General features: G+C 42.0%; 1 protein-coding gene across 8 annotated transcripts; it reads left to right on the forward strand.

Moving 5' to 3' along the window:
- Positions 1 to 8,483: 8,483 nt before the first annotated feature.
- Positions 8,484 to 18,345, forward strand: HNRNPH1 (heterogeneous nuclear ribonucleoprotein H1). 8 transcript variants are annotated; one of them, XM_042982154.1, is made up of 14 exons: positions 9,107 to 9,189; positions 9,672 to 9,800; positions 11,143 to 11,298; positions 11,511 to 11,654; positions 13,146 to 13,284; positions 14,234 to 14,412; positions 14,494 to 14,565; positions 14,622 to 14,755; positions 14,900 to 15,035; positions 15,449 to 15,508; positions 15,601 to 15,690; positions 16,358 to 16,450; positions 16,929 to 16,978; positions 17,579 to 17,665. In XM_042982154.1, the coding sequence occupies exons 2-13, from the start codon at positions 9,704 to 9,706 to the stop codon at positions 16,976 to 16,978; spliced, it is 1,350 nt and encodes a 449-aa protein (XP_042838088.1). In that variant the 5' UTR covers positions 9,107 to 9,189; positions 9,672 to 9,703; the 3' UTR covers positions 17,579 to 17,665. The 8 variants fall into 8 exon arrangements, with proteins under 8 accessions (XP_042838069.1, XP_042838077.1, XP_042838081.1 ...); XM_042982135.1 differs by lacking the exons at positions 9,107 to 9,189; positions 16,929 to 16,978 and adding an exon at positions 8,484 to 8,565 and having other exon boundaries at positions 17,579 to 18,345; XM_042982143.1 differs by lacking the exons at positions 9,107 to 9,189; positions 16,929 to 16,978 and adding an exon at positions 8,612 to 8,633 and having other exon boundaries at positions 17,579 to 18,345.
- Positions 18,346 to 19,924: the final 1,579 nt, after the last annotated feature.

A 19,924-nucleotide genomic window follows, 5' to 3' on the forward strand; every position in this document is an offset into this window, starting at 1 on the left:
CATGGATATAATCACAAGATTTTTCTCCCTGATTTACAAGACAAGGAATTATCCTTTTTGTTTCCTAGAATACACCCTGAATGGCTTTCCTGTTACTGCTATAGCAAACAACCACAAACTTAGTAGCTCAAACCAACACAAATTCATTATATTGTGTTCTAGGAAGAGTGTGCTGGTATTGTATGTGCCCTCCCTGACTTTTCTCTGCACTCTGCTCTGGTTTCCACCCCTTTAATTTGACCTAACCCGCTCTTGCTAAAGGCACTAGTGACTTCCATGTTGCCAAATTCCAGGGCCTCAGTTCCCCTATCTTCTGAGTCCTCTCACTAGAATTTGATGCTGTGGACTGTACCCCCTGTCCCTCCTTCCTCCCTCCCCTTTTCTTTCTTCTTTTTCTTTCTTTCTTTCTTTCTTTCTTTCTTTCTTTCTTTCTTTCTTTCTTTCTTTCATGTTTATTTCAGGGGCGCCTTGGTGGCTCAGTTGGTTAAGCGTCCAACTTCAGCTCAGGTCATGATCTCATGGTTTATGAGTTTGAGCCCCGTGTTGGGCTCTGTGCTGACAGCTCAGAGCCTGGAGCCTCTGCTTCGGATTCTGTGTCTCCCTCTCCCTCTGCCCCTCCCCTGCTTGTGTTGTGTCTCTCTCTGTCTCTCTGTCTTGTCTGTCTCTCTCTCTCTTTCAAAAATAAATAAACATTAAAAAATAAATTTAAAAAATTAAATATTTATTTTGAAAGAGAAAGCACAAGTGGGGGAGGGGCAGAGAGAGAGAGAGAGAGAGGGACAGAGGATTTGAAGCTGGCTCTGCCCTGACAGCAGAGAGCCCAATGCAGGGCTCAAACTCATATACTGTGAGATCATGACCTGAGCCAAAGTCAATGCTCAACCAATAGAGCCACCCAGGTGCCCCTTTTTCTTGTTTTTCTTTCTTTGACACAACCTCCCAGTCTATAATTTGTGTGATACCTGATGTTGGAATCCCTAAGTGTCTCTTCTCAAGGGTAAGCCCCTTATTCATCCCTGAGGCATTAAATATCATCCATATCCAGTGACATTCAGATTTTTATATCCAGCTTAGACTACTCTTGTTGGCTTTAGACTCATAGCACTCTAGCTGCTTGTATGACACCTCCACTTGGATATCTTGGAAGCATCTCAAATTTAATATATTCAAAATGGATCTACTGACACGTCCCCTCCTTTCTGCCTGCCTCCAGCTCTCCCCTCTCCCCATCTCAGCGAATGGTGCCTTTGTCCCTCTGGGACACTAACTTTCCTGTGTCCTTTCCCCTCTTCTCTTTAATCCTTTTCTCATCCAACACTTACTTGTTGATGCCTATTACATGCCAGGCACTCTGTCCCAGTGCTAGCAATATATAAGCAACATTGTAGTGTGGGGGAACAGCCAAGAAACAGTAATCACATAAATAAACAAGATGATCACAGGGTGTAGAAAAGGTATGAAAGATTTGAATAGAGGAATTTGATGGACAGAGACCCAGAGAAGGAGCTGGTGATGAGAGCATTTGAGGGACAGTGCTCTGGGTGGAGGAATCCCCATTTGCAAAGGCCTGCGATAGAAAAGAGCAGAAAGGAGGTCAGCATGGCTGGAGCATAAGGAAGGGGGTGAAGAGGCCATGAGAAGAAGATGGGAGGCACACAGGAGTCACATCATGCAGGACCTCATTGAGAGCCATGAAAGATTCAAAGCGGGTGAGTTATATGATCTCACTTGTAGTTGTCAAAGACTGCTCCGGACTGATAATTGGTAAGGGGTTTCTTTTTGTGGGTGATGAAAATGTTCTAAACTTAGAACGTGGTGATAGTGGGGCGCCTGGGTGGCTCAGTCGGTTAAGCATCTGACTCCCGGTTTCGGCTCAGTTCATGATCTCACAGTTTCGTGAGTTTGAGCCCCACCTTGGGTTCTGTACTAACAGTGTGGAGCTTGCTTGGGATTCTCTCTCTCTCTGTCTCTCTCTCTCTCTCTCTCTCTCTCTCTCCCTCTCTCTCTCTCTCTCCCCTGCCCTGCCCTCCTCTCTCTCAAATATAAATAAATAAACTTAAAAAAATAAAAAAAAAATAAAAAGAATGTGGTGATGGTGGCAGAACTCAGTGATTACACTGAAATAAAAAACAAAACAACAACAACAAAAAACCTGTCTGGTATGTGAATTATATCTCAGTAAAGCTGTTAGCAGGACAAAAGGAAATCACTCTGGGGTTGAGGGTGACCAGGCAGAGGACAAGAGGATAGCCCAGGAGATCAACCGTTTTCATCAGATGATGGAGGGATGACAGAGCCTGGGCCAGAGCGGTGCCTGCCTGTGGGTACCAGGCAGGATGTGGCGAATGTCAGGTGGGGGACGGGGAGGAAGGAGGGTTCCTTTCTCAAACTATTGGCAGCACAGCAGCAAGAATAATCCTTGAGAAAATAAAATGGGTCATTCCACTGTGCAGCTTGAGCCTTCAGTGGTTTCCCACTGCCAGTAGAACCATGTCTGGCTTCAGGCCCCCCAGCCTCAAAGCTGGGTTGCTTTGGCCAAATCACTCTGCCCTAACCAGGCCCTCTCATCTGTCAAATCCCAGTGTGAGTGACACTTTCTCAGCAACTTCCTCCAACCTCACATTATGTCAGGGGCTCTTGCTGTCCTGCACAGCACTTGTCAGGATCTGTAGTCATTGGCTGAGTTGCATAATCATTCCTTTTTTGTTCACCTCCCCCACTAAAACTGCAAACTCTTCCAGGACAGGAATCTTTTCTCCTGTGATTATGCCTCCAGTGCTCAGGCAAGAGCACGGTATATGAAATGTACTGGAACATTGTCTGGGTGGATTGAATGCATGAAATGAATGTATATGTGAGAAGCTAGTAAGCAACGGGTCAAGGAACCTTCAGAAAGGAAAATCACATTACAAAGACTCAAAAATGTAAGGGACAACCCACAGAATGAGAGAGAGTATTTGCAAATCATATACTCGATAAGGGATTAATATCCAGAATATATAAAAAATCCTTAAAACTCAGACAAAACAACAACAATAACAACTACCACCAAATGAAAAATAGAAAAGGAACTTAAACACACATTTCTCCAAAGGAGATATACAAATGGCCCCGAAGCATATAGAAAGATGCTCAACATCTTCAGAGATGTTCATTAGAGAAATGCAAGTGAACACCACGGGGAGACACCACTTCACACTCCTTGACAGCTACTGTAAAAAACTAAAACCAAAAATAACTAGGAAATAACTAGTGTTGCTGGAGATGTGGAGAAATTGGAAGCCTTGTGCATTGCTGGCGGTGATGTAAAATATCTCAGTCTCTGTGGAAAACAGTTTGGTGGTCCTTAAAAAAGATAAACATAGAATGACACAGGATCCAGCAATTCCACTCCTGGGTATGTACAGATACCCAGATCTGTATGAAACAGATACTTTTACCCCCAACGTTCAAAGCAGCACCATTCACAAGAGCTAAAAGGTGGGACCAACTCAAATGTCCATTAATGGATTAACAGATAAACAAGATGTAGTATATACATATAACAACATTAGTTTGTTTTAGGAAGAAAGGAAATTCTGATAAGGTCTATTCTAATGGATAGACCTTGAAAATATTGTGTTGAGTTAAATAACCATACACAAAAAATATTCTACGATTCCACTTATGTCAGGTACCTAGAATAGGCAAATTTCTAGAGACAGAATAGAGGTCACTGGGGACTGGGGGAGTCAGTGCTTAAATGGTAGTATTTCAGTTGGAGAAGATGAAAATGTTCTGGAGAAAGATAGTCGTGATATTTGCACAACATTGTGAATGTATTTAATCCCATTCAATTGTACACTTAAAAATTGCTAAAAGGGTAACTTTTTTGTTAGGTATATTTTACCACAGCAAAAAAATTTTAAACATAAGGAATAACGTTAGCCATCAGTACACTTTGAACACCTGGCTGCAGGATTCAACCACAGTGAGTGACCAGGCTAAAGCCTTGGGAGACCAGGGTCAATACCTAAAAAGTTCAAAACCAACGGTTGTCGCATTCCGCCTTGAAGGAGGTGCGCTGAGCCAACCGAAGGGGGCGTGTTAGGATCCCCTTTTCCCAGCCTCGCTCTGCGGCGGACCGCCTCCTTTGGGAGAGCCAGGCTCCTCCCCTGGGACGCTCCGCCTCCGCCTTTGTTTATACTGCTCCAAATATACGAATTCACGGTGGTTGGAATAGTTGAGGAGTCTTCACTAGGTGTGGGAGAGGCGATCTCCTGTAATACAATCGGGATCGCGCAGCTGGAGGGGCAAAGCCAGGCAGCGCGGAGGTGGGGATGCTCTTGGGACCCTAGTCCCCGGCTCTACCCACTGCGCCCGCGTGGCTGTCTGAGTGTCCAGCTCCAAAGTGTGGTCCCTGCCCGCAAGCACGTTCGGGAGGCTGCTGATGCTGAGATTCCAAGACGATGGGGGAGAAACGCGCGTCCTGACGTTCTCAATCTTACCACTAAGAGAATTGTAAAGTTTTGCATCTGCAAATAGTTAAGTGTTGAGCATTAAAACGATGAAAAATACCGAGAAACAAAACAAAACAAGACAATTCACCCACGCTGGCACCATCCAAAGTCCCTATAAACATTTTAGATTATACCTTGTATGTGTGTATATACATACATATACACACACACATTCTATACATGTGTGTAGTTATACATATTTCAGAAAACTGAGCTGTACTATTGTTTCATGAATTGCTTTTCACGTAACAAGTATTGTAAACGTCTTTTCAAAAATATACTCCTAAATCACCATTTTTAATCATTGTGGAGTATTCTATTATAGAGATCAGTTTTTCTCAATTTCTTTTTTCATGATTGTCACCCAAAGGAAACTTTTTGGACAGTTTTCCCCCTAATGCCTCCCCACATGAAATGTTAATAGCATAGACATATGGTATATCTTTTTAGGTGGCCATAAAGCATGGTAGTAGCAAAGATTGTATTTGCCTTTCCCCCACTCAAGAACTAATTTTTGACACCCTTAGGAGGTGATATCACTCCAAGTAAGAATGTATGGTAAAGCTATACCCCAATTTATCCAATACAACAATAGACATTTAAAGTTATGTTCTATAATTTCCCCATTTCAGGCTGCAATAAACATTCTTATAATTTTTTATAAAAGTAAGCTCTACGCCCAACAGTGGGCTCAAACTCACCACCCCAACATCAAGAGTCCCATGCTCTACCGACTGAGACAGCCAAAAAAAATATATTGTAAGTTTATTTATTTATTTTGAGAGAGAGAGATGGCGGGGAGGGCAGAGAGAGGGAGACAGAATCCCAAGCAGGCTCCACACTGTCAGCACAGAGCCTAATATGGGCTCGATCCCAGAACAATGACATCATGACCTGAGCTGAAACCAAGAGTTGGATGCTCAACCTACTGAGCCACTCAGGCACACTAAGGGACATATATTTTCAAGACTTTGAATATATATTGCCAATAGTCCTTCAGGCAGACTGTACCAATTTACATCCCAACAGCAGTGCAATGCATATGCATGGCATCTCCCTGCATTCTTTCCCTTTCCAGCTCTATTATTACTCTTTTTTAAAATAGTATTTGTTTGTTTGTTTAGAAAAAGAGAGAGAGAGCGTGTAGGAGGGGCAGAGAGAGAGGAATCTCAAGCAGGCTCCACGCTGTCTTCGAGGAGCCGGATGAGGGGCTGGAACTCACGAACTCTGAGATCACCACCTGAGCGGAGATCAGGTGTTGGATGCTTAACTGATTGAGCCACCCAGGTGCCCCATATTATTACTCTTTTTAACAGTCATTACTTTGAAAATTAGTGGTGAAAGGTGTTGCATTGTTTTTTACTTTAATTTGTATTTCTTTGGCCACAGTGTTTTAATGTAATGTTAATATAGTTTTACATGGTCCATATACCACTTATTAATTTTGTAATCTGCTCTTTTCCCACATACAATTATATCACACACATTTCTTCACAATATCAACAAATCCATAAAAACATAATTTTAATGGCTGCAATGTGTCATCACAAAAATTAAGTGGAATATACCAGTTTCTATTAAAACTATGATGTCATTAATTTTAAGACACACTATTTATGTACTACTAAAAAAATGCTGCCAAGTAAACTATAACATGCCACTGGTTTTTAAAACACATCCCTATATTAGAGAGGTTAAACTGTGAAAAGATATTATTTTAGAATTGATGAAAGATATAGATGATGAATAAATACATGCTTTATCTCTGTGTGGGAAAGGGCTTTCGAAGCTTAAAGATAAAAGAAAGTATCCATGGCTTTGACTTCATCAAAATTAAAAACTTCCTTATTTCTTTTTTTAAGTTTATTTATTTTTGAGAGAATCCCAAGCAGTCTCCGCACTGTAAATGCACAGCCCACCTAGGGCACCATCTGATCTGATGAAGTATAAGATCAAGACCTGAACTGAAATCAAGAGTCAGATGCTTAACTGACTGAGCCACCCAGGTGCCCCAAAACTTCCTTATGTCTTATTAAAACTATAACAAGCAAAAGGTAAGTGAACAGAAAGATATTTGGGGCAGCTGTGGCCAAGGGTTAATAGCCTTAAAAAGACCACAAGATCACTGGAGAAAGCAATCAAACTGCCAATTTATGTAAGAGGGAGTTGGCTATAAATGTATAAAATTTATTCTACCTCACTAGTAATCAAACAGGTGCAAATTAGAGATATGGTTTTTCTCAGTGTTACATCACCAAAGATTAGTGGAAAGGAAATTTTCAGTGCCAGCAAAACAAGGGATATGAAACCCTCACATACCACAGAGAGGATTTGTCAAATGCTCTAGCCTTTATTAGGGGCCTTCAAAAGACTCAGATCCTTTCATTAAATAATTTTACTTCTAGAAATTTACCCTACAGAAATGATCAAGTCTTTCTGTGATAATGATACATTACATTGATTTTTTTAAAGGATTTTTAAGTACCTCTACACCTTATGTGGGGCTCAAACCCACAATGCCAAGATCAAAAGTTGCATGCTCCACTGACTAAGCCATCCAGGCACCCACATTCTTATTATGGGAGAAAATCACAGGAAACTGTAGGAAAAAAACTAGGAAAAATAAACATCTTAGAAGTGTGGCCATATTGTTAAAAGGTAGAAACATGATTTTTTTAAATGCACTACCAAGGAGATCAGGGGTTTTCCCTCATCTGATCATAAACCAGTGTTCTTTGGTCATTTAATAAGACCTGAACTCTCAAACGCTGTAACCTATTAAGACGACACCTCCGGATGTTAATTATACCTTAATTAAAACAAAAAATTAGAAGAAACCTCTGGGAAGTGTCTTTGTGGTATCCTGGAGAGAGCATCCAAAAGCAAAAAAACAAAAAACAAAAAAAAAACCCCCCAAAAAACCGGGGGCGGCTGGGTGGCTCAGTCGGTTAAGTGTCCGACTTCAGCTCAGGTCATGATCTCACAGTCTGTGAGTTCGAGTCCCGCATCGGGCTCTGTGCTGACAGCTCAGAGCCTGGAGCCTGCTTCAGATTCTGTGTCTCCCTTTCTCTCTGCCCCTCCCCTGCTCATGCTCTGTCTCTTTCTATCTCAAAAATAAATAAAACATTTAAAAAAAAATCTCAAAAGCAAAAAAAAAAAAAAAAATGTTTTCCTTACTTGTGAACCACCCAGAAATGGACCTCCTGTCTGGAAGATTTGGGAGTCCCACGTCTTGGTGACTTCAGCCAAAATGCCATTTCCTCTAGCTCCGTTTTCATTTGAGGGCAGGCAGCATTATTCACCCTGACTGTTCTTTCTGTGTCCCTCTCACTCCTAGCCATGGAATTTTCCTTTACCAACAGCTTGTATTGCTCCCTGTTGAAGATCTGCTCATGCCTTCCCCTTGCCAAGACCTAAATGGCCCGTCAGGATCACCCTACCTCTGGGATCCTATCTTGGATCATCGTCCTCCTTTACTCCATTGATGAATCTTTCTCTAGTTTTCTCAAACCTGTCAAAACTGGATGCGGCTTCCAGATTATTACACTTGGGCAGGAACAAACTTTCGCCCAAGGATTTCGCCCAAATCCTTTCATGGTGGCATTCAGAGAGGCCTTCACTAACTGTCCAACACTACCTTATTGCTAACTTGTTTATGGCCTGTGTGCGTAGGTTTGAGGTGGAGAGGACAAGCAGGTAAGTTCCCTGCAGTGCTGGTGGGGACCAGGAACACCACTCATCTTGTGCCATATGCTCACATGGGGTGACCGGCGTCTCCACCGAGGAAAGGGACTTAATAGTACCCACTTATCCTTGGAAGAATTAAGCGGGAACCTGCTCAGGAGAGCCGAGTCCGGCGCTGATGAAGTGCAGTGGGACACGGCTTCCGGCCACCCTTTCTCGTGGCAGCGCCCCGCGGCGTTCGGGGCCTGCCTACTGAGCGCCGCAGGGGGTGGGGGGGGAGGGTCGCGTGGGTGCGAGTTCGTTAGGGCAAAAGCCAGGTACGCGACTGAAGCACGCGCAGGAGACCCCGCGCGGGTCCGGGCCTCAGGCCCGACGGTGGCAGGTAAGGGGAGCGGAGGCACATACGCCTTGGACATGCTTCCGGTGTCGCAGCCCCCAGGAGAGGCCCAGGTGGTCATAGGCTGGTTCTAGGGAGAAAACGGGTATAGGCGGCGCCAGGGCGGGGAGCGGCTGTCCCTTCAGGTCAGCCCGGAGCGCGGATAATAGGCTAGAGTAGGGGTAGGAACGTAGCCACCGTACCACATCCCGGATCTCGGGACTGCCTTTCATATAGTTACTACAGGGATGGATTGCCGCCATTCCCCTCCCCCACTTTGGCGGGTAAGGGGACAGAACTGTTTGGAGGAAGACGCATGCGCATGAAACTAAATCATAAACGGCAGAGGCTCGAAGTTCAATAATCGCGGAATGGCGCAGGCGCAAGAAAGCCCGGCGGGTTTATGGAGGTGGGAGGGGGAATGAGCCCAAAACGCGTGCGCACAATCATATGTTGCCTAGAGGGAGGCCCGTTCATGAAATTACGCATGCGTCTGAGCTCTGTGTGACGCAAGGGGGCGGTGCGGGCACCTAGCTGCGCGTGCGCAGAGCTTGTTCAAAGGGCCTTATTTAGGTTGCGCAGGCGCCCGTTGGCCATTTCTTCTCAGCCACGCCGAAGTCGTGTGTTCAGGTAGGTGAGTGTCGCTCTGTGTTTGCTACCCAGCGGCCCCCGAGGATGTCATTTTTTCGAGGACTGCTTATCCCTAGCCCTCGGTAGTGCCTGTGGGGCCCTGGCAAGGTGCGGGCTGCAACTAGAAGCCAGAAGTAATTCGCCGAGTAGCGGCGGGGCCGCCGAGGCCTGCAGGCCGCGTCGACTCTATTGTGTGAGATGTCGGAGGAGGCGGAGCGGAAGCGGCCGCCGCCATTTCCTTGCCTCCACGCTGGCGCTAGGCCAGGGCCCCCTCGGCTTGGGGCACCGGTACTTGGTGCCCACAGCGGCTTCGGGCTCCCGGCCGTTGGCCAAAGAGGTGTTGGTGTTGGAATTGCTGGGTTTCGGGCGTCTGCACGGGCTCGCCTCATACTCGGGCGCCGCGGACCGTCGGGCGCCTCGAGGGCGGAGGGCTGTTGAATTTTAACATTTCCCTGTTCTGACGTTCATCCCTCGCCTTGCAGTCTGTTTGCACGCCAGGACCCACTAAGAGACAATGATGTTGGGCACCGAAGGCGGAGAGGGATTCGTGGTGAAGGTCCGGGGCTTGCCTTGGTCTTGCTCAGCAGACGAAGTGCAGCGTTTTTTTTCTGGTGAGTTTGAAGCGGAGGCGGGAGTTCGGGGCCGGAGCCGGCGGACGGGCAGGCGGGCCGTGAGGCGGTCGGGCCAGGGCGGGGCGGGCGGGGCCTGGGGCGCCCCCTGGCGGGGCGCGGGAGGCAGCCATTCCCTCTGGGCTGCTCGCGCCCCGCTGGCCGCTGTTACGCAATGGAAATTGCGAAAGCCCCGCCCGCCCTCCGAGTCCTCTTGGGGGGAGTGCGGCCTCTCTGGCTGATTTTTTTTTTTTGTTGTTTGCTTTACCTACGTTTAAGCACTAGTCTTCTACGGCTATCTTTTCGAAAGGATAAATGGGATTTCTCTCTTCATCTTGAGAAAATTGCCCAGTTGCTGGGCAAACAATACTAACATTTTGCAAAACCTTGAAGTGTAACAACTTACTCCCAATTTTGGTATGTTCTTGAAGCAGGGTATTTGACTTCAGAAAGTTAAAATGTCACTTGTTAATTTCAGACAATTTTCCAAATCAAGATTTGGTAATTGTGAGGAGTTCTTGCTCATTCTAGTTCTTGATCTGGCTCACTTTACAGTTGAGGACACTGAAGCCCAGGGAAATTTACTTGTCTGTGTAGCTCTTTTCCAGTATGTAGGTTTTCTGAATAATTTCTACTAGAATGTCCTTGTTCTCATTGCTAGTGTGAGTTTAGGCTGATAAAGATACATTTGGAAGAAATTTACAGGTTTTGGAAGGACACTTGTAGTATTGACTTACTGTCTGAATTTAGCCTGGGTAACGGAAAACGACCTGTAAAACGAGAACCAAGTACACTGGAAGCCACCTTGCGGTGAGCAAGACTGAGTTTGGCTTCAGCTGTGCAACTTGGAGCATTTTAGCTTGCTAACATTGATCCCCACTTAGGTGAGTATTGGCCCTGCAAATTTGGATTCACAGGAGAAATTGTAATGTTGCTGCTAGTAAGGTAAAACCACGTGCCCTGGACCAAAACTTGAAACAGTACCCAGAAAATGCCATAAAATCAAAGTCCAGACTTATGAGGGGTTTCAAAGGATGTTCAATGGAGAAGACTTGGAAATCAATTTTGTTAAACTGTTTTGGATTTTGGGTTTTCTTGAGGTAATGGAATGTATCATATAGGGAGTAAGGAAGTTTGGGAGAAGTTAACGGCTTAAGTTCTAGAAAGCGGCTCTGGGATTTGGTAACATTGCTCATTCTAGGCTTTGCAAAAGCTCTGTTTGTAGTGGAGCATGAATAGGCGTTTCATCTATATCACCCAGAGGTGTTTTTTTTTTTTTTTTTTTTTTTTTTTGTTTGTTCGTTTTTAGTTTTAAATTCTGTATTAACGGTTGTTTTCTTTCCAGACTGCAAAATTCAAAATGGGGCTCAAGGTATTCGTTTCATCTACACCAGAGAAGGCAGACCGAGTGGCGAGGCTTTTGTTGAACTTGAATCAGAAGATGAAGTCAAATTGGCCCTGAAAAAAGACAGAGAAACTATGGGACACAGATATGTTGAAGGTTTGATTTATGTTGCCCTAGTAACAGTAAATAAAAACATTAAACACATAGAGCTCTATCTTACCCCTTCTGAATTTTAGGTATTTGACCGCATGGAAATGGTCATCTAAGGGAGTTTATGGCAGCTCTTCCTAGATTATCTAAAGACCCAGGAAGTCTGAACTTCATTCTCTGACTTTCCAAAATTGACTAATTCTAAGCACCTCTTTCAGTATTCAAGTCAAACAACGTTGAAATGGATTGGGTGTTGAAGCATACTGGTCCAAATAGTCCTGACACGGCCAATGATGGCTTTGTACGGCTTAGAGGACTCCCCTTTGGATGTAGCAAGGAAGAAATTGTTCAGTTCTTCTCAGGTATGTAGTTGTGTTTGTTGCTGAGCAGTGAGTTCTGGCTAGCTTCTGGCAACATGTGATTTAATAGACCTTAAAGTTGAGTAGCTTAGATATTTAAACAGGTGTGAGTATATACAGGTGAATTAAATGTTTTCTTCTTCCTGGAGACCTTCAAATAATTTAAGCCCATCTTAAAGGTGGAAATTAAGTACTTTGAAAATGCTAACTTTGCCTATATTTAGTATTGTAGTTCAGAGTAGATCTTTGAGGATTGTCCTCAACAGCTTAACTACTTCCTCACAATGCTGTTCAGCAAAGTACTTCAAGTTAAAGGTAAGATCCCTTAACATTAGATTAGTTTGAGTTAGGTTGTTGTGATTTATGGCAAGTGCCTATGTTTTAAGACAAATTGGGTCATGGGCCCAGAAACATCTCTAATGGCCTAACTCTTAGTGGGGAAAAAAAATACGGAAGCAACTGGTTGTTGTAGCCAGGGAATTATGAACTTAATTAAAATCTAATGTAAGAGTAGTTTGAATGTAGTCTCATTGTCTGAAATAAAGAAAGTATTTTGAAACTGTTCTGGGCCTAAAGTATTTGAATGTTTTTATGCTGAAGAGCTGGTAAAATTGCATGTGTAGAAGAATGTTAGATCATATATTTTAAGTACTATTTTAATACTCATGTGATAAGTGGAATTAAGAAATCCTTTCATGGTTCAGTATAGTATGTATGAAAATCTTGACTTAGATATGTATCAAGTCCTAATATTTTGCCAGAATTCTTGAAATCAAGTCTGCTTTGATTGTTTTTGTCTAAATTGGTGAGAATTGAATGCTATCTGTCAACGTTAAATATGAACATAATTTCATATCTTCTAGGAAAGTGCTTTAAGCCCTTTTTGTAAGCTTGGGAATGTATCCACGGAAAGGATTTTTCATAGACGGAATTTCCAGAAGTGAATCATACTACTATTAGAGCATAAGAGTGCATGATTGTGCTGTGTAGATCAGTTGTTTGTTGAAAAGTTTAGATTGTATGTTTGTCAATTATATGACTTAAGCAATGTTTCAATTTGTATATGAAATGTTTAAATGTGTAATTTTTTTTTAAAAGTTGAAGTTCCACTTAGAACATTGAAATATAAATTGAGGTAAAAGGTGTTTTAAGTATAGTAACTGTTGTATTTAATGCTTGAAACTTTATTAAATTCTTGTGTAATTCTCAACATTAATTTGCATAGATTAGAGTGTTAATTGTTGAATTCTTAATGCATCCTGTGTTCAAGTTTTTTTCTTACATACTGTGCCATGGGGTGTGTTAAGAATTGAGTTATACTTTGTAATAATGGAACTTCATATTACAATGCATATGTAAAAAAGTACTTGTTGAAAGCATACCGTTCACCTAAAGTTAAAATTCTGGTTTATTTAAAGCTATAAGAAGAATCATTTCTGGGCTTGTGATGTTAATATTGCCCCCCTACTGGGGTTATTTGTCCTTGGGTTGAAGGGTTGGAAATCGTGCCAAATGGGATAACATTGCCGGTGGACTTCCAGGGGAGGAGTACGGGGGAGGCCTTCGTGCAGTTTGCTTCACAGGAAATAGCTGAAAAGGCTCTAAAGAAACACAAGGAAAGAATAGGGCACAGGTGGGGATGGATGGTTGGTTGGATTTGTCACTTTTCTTATGGTAAACAATTAAATCCATATTCTCTCTGCTTAGAAGAAAAACCTATTTTCTAGTCCCAATTGATGTTTTGCCACAATTTTCAAATTCCCTATATTAAAGTCCCATAAAGCATTCAGATTAAAGTTTAGGTTTTAAAATTGTCCCCAGTTAATTTGGTCTCCCTTACGATACTGTAAGATTCCAAGATTCCTAATTCTAATCAATAGAGTTGAGAGACTATGGCTTTAAAAAATGTTAATGCAAACCTGGCTTTAGCTGTAATAACACCCACCTAGTAAATTAATATTACCATAAGAAAATGTGATACTTTCTGATCTTGTTTTTAAAGTTGAAATGCAACAAACTTTTTCTTGCTGTATAAATATTCTGCATATGTATTAATAAGCATAGCTTTCAAGAAATTGTCACAAAAGGTTTTATTCTCTTTGCTTGTGACTATTTTTCATTGAAGCATGCGCTTACCTATGCTGATTTCTACTAAAAGCATAGGCCTGGGGTATTATTGGCGAAAGAAAATGTGTAGTGTGGGCTAGACTGTTGGTGGAGGCTGGCTTTTTAGCCCACTTGCTATACATGATGCCAATGGATTTAAGACATGAAATGTTGAAAGTTGAGTGGAATTCTTTCCCTCCTAAAACATTTATTTGTAGTACTCCTCTCTACCCCTAAGGTTGGGCTCTCTGCCTCAGAGGAGTGAGTTATACTATATAAATACAATTTACATTAAATCTTACAATTGAGTGAATTTCTGGTCATTGCCTATGCAAATATAAGAAATCTGGCTTTAAATATTAGTCAGTTTCATGGCTATGACTACATTGTTTTCTTGTGTAACTAAATACCTGTATGAAATGAACTAATGTTTTTTCTCCCTTCCCCATCCCTTTCCTTCGTGAACAATGCTTTAGGTATATCGAAATCTTTAAGAGCAGTCGAGCTGAAGTTAGAACTCACTATGATCCACCACGAAAGCTTATGGCCATGCAGCGGCCAGGTCCCTATGACAGACCTGGAGCTGGCAGAGGGTATAACAGCATTGGCAGGGGAGCTGGCTTTGAACGGATGAGACGTGGTGCTTATGGAGGAGGTACGTCAATATGCAGATACCACAAGGTCTGTTGTTTGTGTAACTGTTTTCATTTGATTGATTGTACTTCTTGTCTTCCAGGTTACGGAGGCTATGATGATTATAATGGATATAATGATGGCTATGGATTTGGGTCAGATAGATTTGGAAGAGGTAAGGTAAGAATTGAATTTCTCAACTAAAGGATACTTACACTCTTGTCCATCTAGACCTCAATTATTGTTTTTCAGGAATGTCTGATCACAGATACGGGGATGGTGGCTCTACTTTCCAGAGCACAACAGGACATTGTGTACACATGCGGGGATTACCTTACAGAGCTACTGAGAATGACATTTATAATGTAAGTGTAAGATAAATTTACAGGTTGTCTATTTCAGGAGAGCATTAAAAACTTGGTTCTTAGTCTAAGTGAAACAGTACGCTATAAATTTGTGTTTTCTAACAATAGAGATTTGACTTTATTCTCTGAAATACTTATATTTAGTTCTTTTCACCGCTGAACCCTGTGAGAGTACACATTGAAATTGGTCCTGATGGCAGAGTAACTGGTGAAGCAGACGTCGAGTTTGCAACTCACGAAGATGCTGTGGCAGCTATGTCAAAAGACAAAGCAAATATGCGTAAGTGAGATTTAAGTGTCTTGGCCGGGGGTCTCTACAGATGGTTGAGTGACCAGTGTTTGTGATAGAGAAATAGTAGGGATGTATGAGAAATTCGGTCTGATAATGAGTTAGTTCTTTGGTTTGTGTTTAAAAAATGTGGGTTTAGTGGGATTGGAAGGGGTTTGTGATGAGAACACGGACTTGAATTATAGCCTTAATTGACAGACTTAATTTAGATGAATGTTTAAATCAGAAGGCTGGTTTTTGAAATGTGCATAGTCCAATTGCCTGAGAAGCAGCTAGAGGTTTTGTTTTTTTTTTTACCAAAAGTATTTGAAGTTCACAGATCTACTTGTTTAAGAACTTAAAAGTGCTTCTCTCTCTTTCTTTCACCAACAAAGACTTTCAAACTTTTTTTTTTCTCATTTCAGAACACAGATATGTAGAACTCTTCTTGAATTCTACAGCAGGAGCAAGCGGTGGTGCTTACGGTAGCCAAATGCTAGGAGGCATGGGTTTGTGTAAATATCACTTTAGTGTCTTTTTTTTAAGCTAACCTTGTATGCCTTTTCTCTCATTTCAGAACACAGATATGTAGAACTCTTCTTGAATTCTACAGCAGGAGCAAGCGGTGGTGCTTATGGTAGCCAAATGATGGGAGGCATGGGCTTGTGTAAATATCGTTAGTTTTTTTAAAAACCAAAACATATCTATATAAGTCGATTATATAAGTTAAGTTAATTTATATTTTAATGAGTTTAGCATAATTAAGTTAGGCAAAGAGTTTTCAATTTGAATTTTGTCTGGCTTATTTAAATCCTTGTGAGTTAATGTAAAAACTGTTTAGATGACTAGTTTTAAGTACTTTTGGGGGAGGGGATGGCAGAAACTAGTTCGGTTGTCTTTATGAAGTATAAGTCTAAAATTACTAAAAAGCACAGGATCAATAAATTCTTGGGCATAGTTGGGCATAATTAGGTGTTCAGTTATACCTGTGTATTGACATAACCTTACTGTATAAATTATGGGGTAAAACCCCACTAAATCCAGTTAAGCAGTATCCTAAGGTCTTCTCAAAATGCCTCTACTTTATGGAATCATGTGCATTTAGTCCTGCTGATGTGCATACTGTTGGCCTTTTGGTTTATAAATGTTTGACTAGTTCATACGATGGATAGAAAGGTAGTTTTGGTCATAGGCAATAGGCAGAAGGAGACAGAGGATTATAGTAATATAAAATCAAAAGACTGGAAAATCATAGATTTAGAATTACAAGCCCGGTACCACCAGGTACCACATTACATATGGCACAGGGTTCTAATGTTCTCTTAACTTAACAGCAAACCAGTCCAGTTATGGTGGCCCAGCCAGTCAGCAGCTGAGTGGTGGTTATGGAGGCGGCTATGGCGGCCAGAGCAGCATGAGTGGATATGGTAAGTGTGTTTTTCTGTATACTTGAGATAAGTTTTAGGCAGGTTTCTTTAGTTGGGGGAATATGCAGGCTTCTTTTTGGTGAAATTGGGGTTAACAAATAATATGCTTTTGATCCAAATGTAACTTGTTCTTTTAATAGCTTAATTTTCAGAACCAATCTTTGGGAGGGGGAGTGTTGTATAAATTATTAGTCATTGCAACTTGGAATAATGTCAAGCCAGAAAACATCTGCCTCCATTTATTAAAAAAATTGTTCATCTTTTTTTTTTTTTTTTTTTTTTTTTCTGTCTTTTCGTTAGCATTAAATCCATTTTAGATGGAGGGAGAATTTTATAAAGTAGAATGGTGGTTGGGTTCAGGACCGTATTTACTAGTCAGTTTTATCCTAGGATTGCTTTTATTTGATTTTTTTTTTCAATTGGTCTAAAGAATGGTGATTTTGGTATTATAGTCTTACCCTACAAAATCCTTTTGCAGACCAAGTTTTACAGGAAAACTCCAGTGATTTTCAATCAAACATTGCATAGGTAAATATTTTCTCAAAAAATATAATTTAAATTCCCAATAGCAAATACTGATATGTTGTAATAACACTATTTCTATAGCAGTCAATGGCTCTGACTTAACTCCATGGAGGCTGCCATTTTGGGCACAGTGAGTTGCCTTTAGTCCAACTTTTGTCGTCTCACTTCCTGCCCACCATGAATAGGAAAAGCAAGAGACTGCCCCTGTCCTCCCTATTCATATATGCCATTCGATGGACACATTGTGAATGTTTATGGTAAAATTTTTTTTTTTAAATGCCTTGTTTAGCTTTAAAAACAACATGAAGTAATTTTGCAATTTTTGAAAAACACTAGTTTTCCTTTAAACTTAATTTTCTATGTTGATCCTGAAGCATCCAATTAAATGGTAGCACGAGAGTCTGGCAAGTTGGTACTGCAGAGAAAAGGGGTTAATTGAGACTTGTTTGGAGTCGGGAGTCCCCTTTCCCAAACATGCTTCTCGCCACTTGGACAGCAGCCATTTGTACTCGTATACTTTTTAAACTTTTTCTTGGAATGCTATATTTTATTTGACTGATAATCTGGTAATTCTCCTGACTTGTCATATTGATCTCTTTGCAGGCAGCCAAGGAGCAGTGAACAGCAGCTACTACAGTAGTGGAAGCCGTGCATCTATGGGAGTGAACGGAATGGGAGGGATGTCTAGCATGTCCAGTATGAGTGGTGGATGGGGAATGTAATTGATCCTGATCACTGACTCTTGGTCAACATTTTTTAAAGAAAAAAGTTTAACAGTTTTGCAATACAAGCTTGTGATTCATGCTTACTCTAAGTGGAAATCAAGGATTGTTTTAAAGACTTAAGGTTCAGTATTTTTGAACACAAACTTTCATCTAGGATGTAACAACCGAGTAAACTATAACTGTTAAACAATTTTCAGCTTTTCTCTAGTTATATAGTAGGATGTACTTAAGCAGTAAGTGTATTTAGGTTAAAGCAGTTGAATTATGTTAAATGTTGCTCTTATACCACATTACATTGAACACTGTTTGGATGCATGTTGAAAGACATGCTTTTTTTTTTTTTGTAAAACTCAATATAGGAGCTGTGTCTACAATTAAAAGTGAAAACATTTGGCATGTTTGTTAATTCTAGTTTCATTTAATAACCTCTAAGGCACGTAAGTTTAAGCTTCTTTTTTTTTTTTTTTTTTTTTTAAGTTAATGGGGGAAATTTGAGACGCAATACCAATACTTTAGGATTTTGGTCTTGGTGTTTGTATGAAATTCTGAGGCCTTGATTTAAATCTTTCATTGTATTGTGATTTCCTTTTAGGTGTATTGCGCTAAGTGAAACTTGTCAAATAAATCTTCCTTTTAAAAACTGCACTTTGTCTTGTCTATGCTTCAGTGTCATGTGGACTGTTTCTTGGTGCTCTATTCCTGCCCGGGGCGTAGGTGACAGTGGCTCACGTCTTTGGCTGTGGCAGAGAGGCTCGGCAGTTGAGGCTGTTGTGTAGATGTCGTCAGACTTCTTCCCTCCAGTGCAACTGAAGGTAAATCTAGCTTGTGGGGCCCTTGTGGAAGGGCTGTGTGTTTGGCCTGGCTGCGTAGGACCTAACCTGAGCTGCCTCTGACTTGCTAAGCGCTTGCATAAAACATGGAGAGGCCGAAGTGCTCACTGCATGTTCTGCATGTTCGCGGAGGCCTGCAGCAGGCATGGCTAAGAAGGAAGTGCCAGGGGTGGTGGGTGGCTGACCAGGAGCCACCCTTCCCACTCTGAGTTTTTGCTTACATGGGGTACGGGAGGTCTTCTAGAAGGAGCTAGCCAAGGTGTGATTGTCTCAAAATTCCTTTAGTACATGCTTAACACTGCAGACTCCGCTTAAGCCAAATTGAGGATTTGAAGCCACTTGTGTCAGTGCTGAAAATCTCTTTTCATCTTTGGTGAGGTTTGGTTACAATCTTAGGTGTTTCTAAGCATCTGTAGATGGCAGCATTGCACAAATGTGTGCAAAAGGCCCTGCAGATGTATTGTGCTGCATCCCCTCTGTGGAGGATGGTGCTATCCCACATGGTGGAGGGGAACAACTTGCCATCAGCCTGGGGCACACAAGTGTTGTTGGAATCCTTAGCCTGTCTTCAGGTTTAGAGAAATAATTTGCAGGGGAGGCAGCCTTGAGCTTCTGCTGTGTTCTGGACTTCACACTGCCCCTAGCATCTTGGCTGAGTTATTCAGTGTCTGTGGAACTGACCCCTGTTAATGAGAAGGCTCAAGGAAGATTGCTTGTCTGGCTCTTTAAGTTGTTTTACGTAAGGAATGTCTTTGTTGAGTAAAGGCTCTTTGGAGGTAAAAGGGACAGCAGGAGTAAGGCTAAGCTAATCCAGAACCATTTGGCTTTTGAAAAGGGAGTATTTAACCCACCATCCTGGTTCTTTGGAACCTTGTGTTCCATGGACTTGAACCAAAACCACCTGGGTGCTTGTTAGACCAGAACCTCCAGGTGCTGTTGGGAGGTGGCATTCTAATAGGACACCCTTCTTCCTGGCTAACCTGTGCATTTAAGCTTGAGAAGCATTGCCTTAGACCACTGTCCCTCATTGCCCGGGTCAGGAAGGTCACCCCACCACAGCCTGAGGATTCCAAAGTTCAGGTGCATATTTGACGTGGCGTGGATAGAAAAGTTGTCTCATTGCAACTAAATATTTGGTAACTGGCAGAAGGGTCCTTTGAATAATGCCTCAGTATCTTGCTTGTTGGGTGGAGAGGGGGAACATTCTACTTAGTGGTCAAAACAGGAGTCAGGTATTCTTTTCTGTGTGGGCAGATGAGAGCCCAGAAGTGAGGTGATGACGAGCCCAAGGCTCTCCAGTGAGCTGGAATCCAAATTGGGTGCACTGAAAACTGGGTACTGCTCTGATGCCAGACCAGTGTGGAGTATAGTTCAGGATGTAAGCATTACGGGAA

The sequence above is a fragment of the Panthera tigris genome, chromosome A1, assembly GCF_018350195.1.
Source record: "Panthera tigris isolate Pti1 chromosome A1, P.tigris_Pti1_mat1.1, whole genome shotgun sequence".
Lineage (NCBI taxonomy): Eukaryota > Metazoa > Chordata > Mammalia > Carnivora > Felidae > Panthera > Panthera tigris.

Bases quoted from the DNA above. Each gene is read 5' to 3' on its own strand.
- HNRNPH1 (XM_042982135.1), top strand. From the start codon at position 9,704: ATGATGTTGGGCACCGAAGGCGGAGAGGGATTCGTGGTGAAGGTCCGG. The intron at 11,655-13,145 runs GTATGTAGTTGT...CTTGGGTTGAAG, and splicing joins AATTGTTCAGTTCTTCTCAG to GGTTGGAAATCGTGCCAAAT. The intron at 15,509-15,600 runs GTAGCCAAATGC...CTCTCATTTCAG, and splicing joins AGCAAGCGGTGGTGCTTACG to AACACAGATATGTAGAACTC.